General features: G+C 43.5%; 1 protein-coding gene across 1 annotated transcript; it reads right to left on the bottom strand.

Annotated features, from left to right (window-relative positions):
* Positions 1-2,562: 2,562 nt before the first annotated feature.
* Positions 2,563-9,996, bottom strand: hao1 (hydroxyacid oxidase (glycolate oxidase) 1). The gene is made up of 8 exons (XM_076299960.1): positions 9,860-9,996; positions 8,781-8,932; positions 6,929-7,184; positions 5,758-5,933; positions 4,224-4,315; positions 3,818-3,976; positions 3,256-3,325; positions 2,563-2,630 (listed from the first exon to the last, which is right to left on the bottom strand). The coding sequence occupies exons 1-8, from the start codon at positions 9,994-9,996 to the stop codon at positions 2,563-2,565; spliced, it is 1,110 nt and encodes a 369-aa protein (XP_076156075.1).

The following is a 9,996-nucleotide window of genomic DNA, read 5'->3' as shown; positions in this document are numbered from 1 at the left end:
GGCCATGCTATAATCTACCATGGGTTTGTCCTTTTTTTTCTCTGCTGGAATGAAGGTTGGCTTTTTGTCTCCTTTAGGTTTTGCGTCTTGGAACGGGCGCTCCCTCTCTGGTCAGACAAAAGTGCCTTGTTAAGCAAAACCTCGGCAAACTTTTATGGCTTGTGGGACCGCCGGGCTATTTGCAAATGCTCAAACAAATTAGAACAACAGCTGTGTGAAGCTTGTATCTGGGCAGCAGGGAGCGTGCGTGGATACGCGAGGTTCCCCCAAATGAGCTGCTGCTATGCACGGCTATTTTGGTGCAAGAGAGAGGTGCTATTATACGGAAGTGACTGCAAGGCAGCCCTGATGCAAAGCCATTGGGGACAGTGTGCTCACCATGCATTGGAGTTAGACTCAGTCACTATGTCCATGCTGAAGGGCTGTGCACTGAATCACTGGATTTGATTGATCAGCCACAACAAACAAACAACAGATCACTGGCTGCTCATGAGGGCCGAGGTCCAGGGTCCATGTAACGGTATAACTCATAAGACTCTTCCTGACACCGTGGCTCACTGTGGTACGTCGCTCGGTGAGTCATGTCACATCACGGCACTAATATTATTTCCTCTTTCATTTCCCCTCAGCACTTCCAAGCCCTCCTTTACTCCTCTAATCCACCCTTTGTGTGAGGATACTCACAACCAATAAACCAACCAGCCCCCCCCTCCAAAGATTTCCATATGACATATAGCCACGTGTGATGGAAAACCCCCTGCACCTCCGCCACATACTATACATTTCCCTTCAAGCTCCACGAAGAGGGGCTCAGGGGTAGGGGGAGGTTAGGGGGACGTTTCCCCCCGCAGGGCCTCTGACGGGCCGGAGGAGGTTCAAACAAAGTGCTAGGTGCTAATGAACAGAGGCCCCGACAAAGTTTGTTTTCCTGCGCCGGGCCAGCGCACATAATGGGCCCTTTCAGGAGCGGGCCGTCTCCGCCATGGAAAGAGCTGGTAAAGAAATCCCATGCCGTCTGCGTGACCTTTCCTTACTTCACACAAACCCATTTGCCTTCTGGGCCCTGTCAGAAGGGGCATAAATATTCATGAGAGAGCAGTGAGATGGACTTTCACTCACACCGCAGCAAGTCTGGAGGGAGAGCCGCGCAAAACACAGTATACACTTTACAGGACACTAAATACACACACATATGAACTGATCGTTTTGGTCCAATATGAAACATTATAAAGTGACCAAAATGTGGTATAAGAGAGAGTCAGGAGAAGGTTGACCTTATTTCACTTCAGAAAAGGAAACCCTCCCAGCTGGTAACCTATGAGATGAGATGAGAGTGGAGGTTGTTGTGCTATGTGGACACGGACTCCTTCTCAGGGTCTCCCATTGGCCTCCAGAATCATTCATGTGGTCCTACGTTTATTGGAGTCATGTGAGGATCGCTTTGAAAGCATTCTCTGGTTTTGTATTTTTGTCAATGTACAGCAACCAGCCTTGATATAGCGGGACCTGATGTTGGCAGATGCACTGTATTCTTGGGCTGGACTTGAGCAGACATGCAGACCGCTTGCCATGATGGAAATAGCAGACCGTCTCACAGAGAATCCCCTCTGTGTGCTGTGAGAGATGAGATATGTAGGGCTGCTTTTATTGCTTGTATGTGGTTTTAAATGTATGTGGCAACTCCAAGTGGGGGATTTATTTGATCACTTAGATATAGATATGCTTTAGTGATCAGTTGTATTGACATATTTATAGGCTTTTTTTTCTTAATATTAAACTGGCTATGCTTATGTGCTCTGAGTAACAGCACAATCTTCTTCTTGTGGCACATTTACTGAGGTGAGTCAGGGACAGATTCAAATATATAATACCACCATACAAGCATTTGTGCATATGAGTTTGGCAAACAGTGCATGTTAAGATTCACAAACATGTCCTACTGCTTAGCTCTTCTCATCAATAACAGGGATATTTAACTGAGGAAGTGTAACTGGAATGACTACTGTAACAGCAGTGCATCATCAACAAATACAGGTGATAAAATCTGAAGATTTTAAGAAAATGTGGTGAGAACATCTTGCTTGTATTTTTTGCTTCTCATTTCAGTAGTTTTAAATATGCTAAAAAGTGAAATATGTTCCATCAGAAAGCTGTGTCTGTGAGTTGTTCCTCTCTGTCCACACTGGAGTGACACTAATGTAGCCATGTTATGCACAGCAATGCATTGTGGGATCTAGACGGAATTATTTTTAGTTGAGGTTGAAAATTGCAGACCTTGAATCTGGCCTCTGGTTTTTCTGGGTCCTTTTCCCTCGCGATGGCAGATTTGGGCAGTCACTTTTGCCATGTATCTAACACAACACATTCATCAGGTGCTCAAAAAGTTATCAGTTTGTGTTTTATTGCGTATTGTTATTGCATTTAACTTGCATTTCAGACTGATTTGCTTATAAAATGTGTGTTTGGCTGCAAACAGTAACACTGCCCATTTGTTTCAGCCTTTGTCAATTCTCACATTTTTTAAGTAATCTTTTCGAAATATCATATTTTTAATGGCAGACATCATATTTTTGAAGTGAACTCAGATCTTCTTACTAAAGATTTATCGATTTCCTTTAGGGAACGGCATCCTAGGGAGTAAAGTAAAAGAATTCATTAGCCTCTGCAAATGTTTAATTTCATGATTGATTGCAAATACGTAATATGAAACAATGTGTATGACCTGCTACCATAGTCAGAAAAATCTTAATTTTTTTCAAATATTACATAGTAGCAATTTCCATTTGGTGTAACACACAATCCAAACAGGGTAACTGTAAGGCCTTTTGCTAAATCTTATCAATCACTTCATTTCACAATATTATTTAGTTTGGTGTGTCTCCTGTACAACATGGTCTTCAGTTAAGAGAACTTGCATTGGCGTCATTTTAAAATAATCCATGACTATACAGGAAACCAGTAAAGTAAATGAACAAATCATTTTCTTTGCAGGGGCTATTTTCTTAACATGGAACACTTCATCAATATGTACTACGTTGCTACATTTGTTAAGGTTAAACCAACAATAAATGTGAGTTGGAAAATGGTGAATACAGAAATTGTGGTGACCTTTTTGAACAGCTATGCAAACATTTTATATTAGTCGTTTCATATTAGAGTGACATGTAAAAAAATAAATATTCTTTGGTAACCCAACTGGTGTGTCTTCCACACCAGTGAGAGAGATGGATGTGATGAGAAAGGATGAGGCCTTACCTGCTAGTGCCAACGCCAGACGGAACTCTTCACGGAAGAGCTCGAGCACATCACCAACACCCTGTTCCCCCTTTAAACAACAAACACACTCTCACAAAAGAGCAGTTGCTTATCTTGTGGCACAGTATTGAACTGGAATTGATCTACTGCAGGCAAACTAACTCTCTACATATATGTGTCTGTCTCACTTCATAGGCCAGGCAAACTAACTCTGCTAAAGGGCCCTTCACACCAAGAATGACAACTATAACAATAACGGCAAAAAAGTATCGTTCTAGCTAATATGAAAGATACAATATAAAATAAAACGACATAAAGAACAACATTTTTGGGGATTACATTCAGAGCGATTTTGAGGGGAAAAAAAGCTGACTGCCAATCAGAATCCGAGGACAGACTTCTCTTATCGTTGGTCAGCGTGTACGCTTTTATCGTTGAAGTTATAGTTTATCTTTACAGTTATCGTTTCTGCTGTGAACAGCCCTTAATTAACTCTCATGTAGTTGTGTGTCTCATCTCATAGGCCAGGCAAATTAACTCTCTACATGCCGGTGTGTCTCACCTCATAGGCTAGGCCCCAGAGGATGGGACGGCCTAAAAACACAGCTTTGGCCCCCAGTGCGAGGGCTTTGAGGACGTCCGTGCCTCGCCGGACTCCCCCATCCAGGTAAACCTCTGCTCGACCGCCTACAGCCTCCACTATCTCCGACAGCGCGTCCAGCTGGAGAGGGATGAATCAAGGGATCAGTGCCATACTGTTACTGAGAACCGACCACCAAGTTTAACACCAATCTCCGCTTATTCAAAATGTATAAAAAGAAAAACACTGTGGAGCGGAACGTTTCTTTATCTTTCAATTACTAAGAAATGTGATTGTTGCAGTAGGTAGGATGATTTCTTTGTCTGAATGTCTGTGTCTGAATCCATACAACAGATGTCACATTTTCAGATATTTCAAACATGCTTACTGTGGCAGGTACACAGTCCAGCTGTCTGGCTCCATGATTGGACACAAGTATACCATCGACTCCATACTTTACGGCCTCAGCTGCATCTTCAGCTAAATATTTTAAACAAATAGAATTAATTCTGCCTGCAGCCTGAAAGAACAGCGATTGAGAAGAAACACTGACCTTGAAATTAAATTAAATGTTAAAACAGGACCTCACTCTGGTTGTTACAAAATACTCAGTTGTTACCCATAGCAACAGTCCTACAGACAAAATGTCTCTTGGATAGCCCAGCATGGTACATCTGTCAAAGTGAGCTCCTCATGTGGTGTGTCCAGTCGTGAAGAGAAATACATCTCTGCAGCTGTCACAGAACAATCCTCTGGGCTACCTGTGGATTTCTGTTTTATCCTTTTCATTCAGAAAAATCAACAGGAGGGAAGCATTTGAAAGTCAAAATGGAAGCGAGTCAAAATGCCTTCTAAATCTGATGACCAAGATTTGTTTGTATATACACACTTACTATTTATATTTATTTTGTGTGGGTGGCAACATTTATTTATTTTTGTTTATTTACAAAGTTATCTACAGTTATCCAAGTCAGAGTGATGTAAGTAACTAATGCTGTGAAAATGGTAAGACATATTATTCTGTGGTTTTTCAGTCCAGAATATATATGGGGCCAAAGCATCCAAATCCAATGTTATTCTGTCTTATAGGCTGCGATATAAATTACCACAGGGCCTGGCCATGTGTGACAGCGAACAGGATGTCTGAACAGGCGACCGGGGGGAGATGATGAAAGGCTTTTTTCATGCTGACGGAGTGCAGGGGGAAAGGGATTAACTGATTTATACCCAAACTTATGTGCTACACATATGAGCTAAGATAATTGATAGTTCCTCCTGGAAGTTTTGGTAAAGAAACCTTTTTTTCCCCTCCTCGTTTTATAGGCCAGTCCTTGAGTTGGAATTACAGGTTGTCTTACTCGCAAACTGGTGGGCTCTCAGCAGCGTTCAAATAAGTATTCCAGAACTTCAAATGGGTTTTACACATCACTCGCTCTCTGAAATGTTTGTTATCGCTTCTGCAGATACGAACAGGCAAGTGGAGAGACGCCTCTCAGCGGGGCGCAGACAATGTGTTATCATCACAGAGGTGCTGTTTACTCCAAACCACAAGCAAATCACACCAACAGTTCGTCTCCTTTTATCAGCATGTCTGTCCCGGAGCACAGATAAACTCAGGGGGTTGCAGGTTTGATCAGTCACTCATCACCACCAACCCCCACACATTCACACACAAATCCACCATTAAAAACAAACAACCACTCACTTTTCATCTAAAGGGTGTGTTTTGCACACAGCCAATCAGGGTGAAAGGAGGAACACTGAGGGCCAGTGTGTGTGTGTATGTGTGTGTGTGTGTGTGTGTGTGTGTGGGGGGGGGGGGGGGGGGGGGTGGAAGGAGAAGAGAGCACCAGAGGGAGTTCCCAAAAAGCTGTGGTGAAACCCAGACACTCTGATCACTTAACCCCTGTTGGATGCCTCACCTCTCAAAACCCCCTTGACCACTATGGGCAGGCGGGTCAGACTCTTCAGCCAAGCCACGTCCTCCCATTGCAGGGTGGGATCGATGGCCTGAGCGACATACACCGCTAGGCCACTATCCTCACCGTAGCCCTCCTTGGACGAGAAGGCTAAATCTGGGGAGTCAAAATTGGACATCCTGTGAAGAAGAAAATATAAATAAAAAGATAAATAAACAACCAAGATAGGTAGTCTCTCTATCTTTTTTGAGAGTGAAGGAGAAAGAGAGAAAGAGAGAGGTGCCTAAATGGAATGAGTCCTGTATGTGTTGTTTTTGGTCTCAGGGGTGAACACGGAGCCAAGGACTCCTTTCGCAAACATCATACAACGCTCGCTTGACACACTGCTGTTGTTGTTTAACCACTTTGATTTACGGGGCCAAGAAAAAGATCCCCTAAAGGTTGAGAAGTTCATCGTATGTCACCCGTTGACGGAGGAGGGGAAGAGGTTTTTATACGTATGCATAAAAATTACAATGCGGTCGTAAAATGTTTGTATAAACTCTTTGATTTTTTAATTGCCGTCATTCATCTGGCAAGGTGGGGAGGTAGACCGGGGGCTTAAGAGATCTGCATGTGTCTCCCTGTGAATAGCATATTGTAGCAAGTTTTGGCTGACCCTCGAGCAGTTCCTATTAATCCTCTGGAGCGACAGACAGGCTAATCTGTGCTGTGACACGATTAAAAGGTTCCCCCCAGTCTCTCCTTCCATAAATATATAAACCTCCCCTTTAAAGACCGGCAAAGGGCTCACACAGTTGAACAACTTCGAAACTTCGGCTTATTTTTTGAGGAGAGACAGTTTTGTGTGTTTTTTTTTCAGTGCTCACACTTCTTCCCTGCACAAAGCGCAGCTCAGTCTATTGCGACGGTGCAGACTAGCTACTAATCCTTTTCATTTCACTTTTCCCTCTGCTCATCTTGTCTTAATGGCAACTGAATGCATCATTTGTTGTGTTTATTTTGGTGAAGGCCGCAGCAGTAGAGGCCACTAAAACTCCGTGAGTTTACACATTTGCTATGAGTGTGGGGGTAAATATTCCTTCCCATCTGTTTGACCAAAATATGCATATGGCACACCGCATATTGTTTGCTGGCAAACAGACAGGTCAGCTCTGCCTGGTCCAGCTCTTACCTCAAATGAGAGGGCAGCTTAAATCGGTTGCGCACGTCATTGCGCCGCTTGCCAAGGTAAGGTGTGTCCACGGTGACAAAGATGCCCTTATACCCGGCCTTCTCGGCCCTCCTGACCAGCGACTGAGTCAGCGCCCTGTCCTTGTAAATGTACAGCTGCATCCATCGCACGCTGTCTGGGCAGGCCTCCGCCACCTCCTCGATGGTGGATGTGGCCCAGGAGCTCAGCATCATGCCCGTGCCAGCAGTGTGGCACGCTGGGGGAGAAGAGAAGAGAGAAAGAAAAAAGACAGAAAGAGAGAGAGAAAGAGTGAGAATAGAAAGAGGAGAGAAAGATGGATCTAAGCTATTGGCAGGAGTCCAAATATAGAGCTCTAACTGATCTTTCTGAACATGCACAAGGCAAGCAACAGGCAAGTGTGAAGTCTGACCTCTACATACTATTATTATATGAGCACTCCAGTTGGGATGACACAGTGGGACGCTCTAGACAAGGAGCCTTGAAGGCTCTCCGAAAATTATTTAGCTCAATAGCACCACCCTGTGGTCGAACTAGTTTGACTAAAAAAAAAACAGTCGCTGTGCTCTCTGTGCTAACTGTGAGGTACATGAAGCATAGGTCTATGAAGATGCAGATACAGATTTTACCAGGTAAAAGAGCTATTTTGTTTTACTGTGCTGCCAAAGCAGAGTCCTTATTCACATCGGCTGACAACTATTTTGATTGCTTCTGTGTTTTTTACCCCCAAACTGTCCATATGTGTCTAGACATTACAGACCATTAGAGCTCATTTTTAACCTTGTTACAGTAAATTATTTGTCATGTTTGTATTCTGTGAGAGGCTGTTTACCCGCAGTTTACAATTCAGACTCCAACTGTTGACCCAGATTACCGCTAGGTGAAGGAGGTCCTATTCGACTCTGTCTCTGTACACAGCAGGTCCTCTATTTTATCAGAGCATAAACATTTCAAGAGTATACTATTACTCTTAGGTCAATAAATATTTAGAGCCATCTGATAGAGTTATATCCACAGGCATTTCCCATTCTGTAGCTTCCCTCTCTGTCTCTAACAGATCCCAGTGTGTGCAGGAGATGGCAGTAGAGACCCTAGTAGGCAGTTACACTTTAAACAGATCAGGAGAGAGCCACCACTACACAGTGGTAGAGTCTTGCGACCTGGGCAGTGACTCCGTTAGGATTTACATTGGTCGGTCCTATAAGGTTTTGTGCAGCCAGTCAGACAGACTATTAAAGCTGAAGTTGGCAAGATTTTTGTTATCATATTCACTGAAACCGACACTATGCTCCGACAGAACAAGATAAATCAGCCAGTTTTAGAAAAAAAACTGCACTTCTACCTCCACCTAGAGCCTGTTATTTATTTTGCAAAAATCCACAGCTCCCGGTTCTTCTGGTCCAATCAGAGCAGGGCTGTATGAGATCTGTCAATCACAGTCTGGTGCGCACTGACGAGCACAAACTTGATAAGAGGGTGCTCGGTGGTAGTGGGGGAGGGGCATGAGAGTTGTAAACATTAATTTGAGTCCCCTCAATCTGTCAGACTTGCCAACTGCAGCTTTAATGGGCTTTAAATTAAAGCCTCATCAAAACAACTTCACCAAAACAACCCTTTTTCTAAATAAAACACACACACACACACACACACACACACAATGAGTATGGATTTTGCAATTATGCTGAATATCTTACAATTTACATGCTTATCCGCTGTCTGTATAGTGTTTCAACTGAATGCACATGCGTAAATGAATGAGGGAATTGGTGGCCAGTCAACAGTGACTAAACGAGTTCTGTGTGGATCCTGTAAAACTGCAAACCAACCACCCCACCTCTCACAGTGGCCGTTTCCCCGTCTGGGTGGGCCATCCTCTGCATGGCAGTGGCTGCCACACACACAGGCATACTAAGGCGCTGGCCCAGCACCGTCGCCGACAAATCCACCCTGGACACATCCCGGAGCACTCTGGGAAAGAACCGCCACCTGGGCATGGGAGAGGACAGAGCAGACACATTGGTTATGGACGGGAAAACTGGGGAAACCGGACATCACGGATCAGGCCGACACTTTGGATCAGGATGGACACCAAAGATCAGGATGGACACCATGGATCAGGACATCTGTGGTTACTGGTGGCACACTGTGAAATCAATGTTTAAGTGTAACAAGTTGTAAATTAATATGGATTTCAGTGGAAAGCTCACACCAGTTTACCTGCTGACAAGTGCTTATGGGGTAGTAGAGTTTGAGTAATGCAATTTTTTCTGCAGTTGTTGCCATGGGATGTTTTTTACAGGCTTGCTATGATGTAGGGGAGTTATGTCTGATCACCCACACAGAGCAGGGCCAACAGTGAGAAAAAAAGAGATTCAATGCAGAGAAAAATCCGCTAAACACTAACTGCTCCTGACTTCAGGCAAGAAGCACAGGGAGCTGAGCTAAAAATAGGCGGCAAAAAAGTCTGAAGGGTTGTAACGGTTGGTGCATTTAAGGTGGAATCCATATATTATTTTGTTAGGTGTTTGCTGACTCACATTAGTTGAAAAATAAAGTTAAAAAAAACTTTTGAAATATTACCTACCACTATAGAATGTCAAATATGATTGTGTAACAACCTTTTACAGTTTCAACACTGACATTTTTTTTTCTTTATTGCATGGCAATTACGACAATCTTTACACTATATTTGAGAAATACAATATCATATTGTTTTAAAAAAAAATTCACGCAGATATACATTGGAAAAAACTTAAATAATCTTAATTATAAAACACATCTTAATATAGTTGTATTTTGTCATTAGTCACTGCTACGTCAGGTGACGTGACCCACTCAAAGAGTGAGGACAACAGAAGGCTTCAGACAACGGTCACACACCTGGAGAATGCGGCTACAGAAACAGTCACATACCTGGAGAATGCGGCTACATTGTCATTCAGTGTTTCTTGTTCATCTGCCCCTGAGACATAGTAATCAAACACCGCCTTGGGGAGAACTCGCTTCGCATGCAGCTCAAAATCAGCAACACACACTGGCTTGTCAGACAT

Source organism: Alosa pseudoharengus, unplaced genomic scaffold (genome assembly GCF_046254945.1).
Source record: "Alosa pseudoharengus isolate Yale_2024_CS ecotype anadromous, Long Island Sound unplaced genomic scaffold, YU_APseudo_1.1 YU_APseudo_1.1_scf_22, whole genome shotgun sequence".
NCBI classification, from domain to species: domain Eukaryota; kingdom Metazoa; phylum Chordata; class Actinopteri; order Clupeiformes; family Clupeidae; genus Alosa; species Alosa pseudoharengus.
Note: the sequence above shows the minus strand (reverse complement) of the source record. Positions and strands in the feature narration are given on the sequence as shown.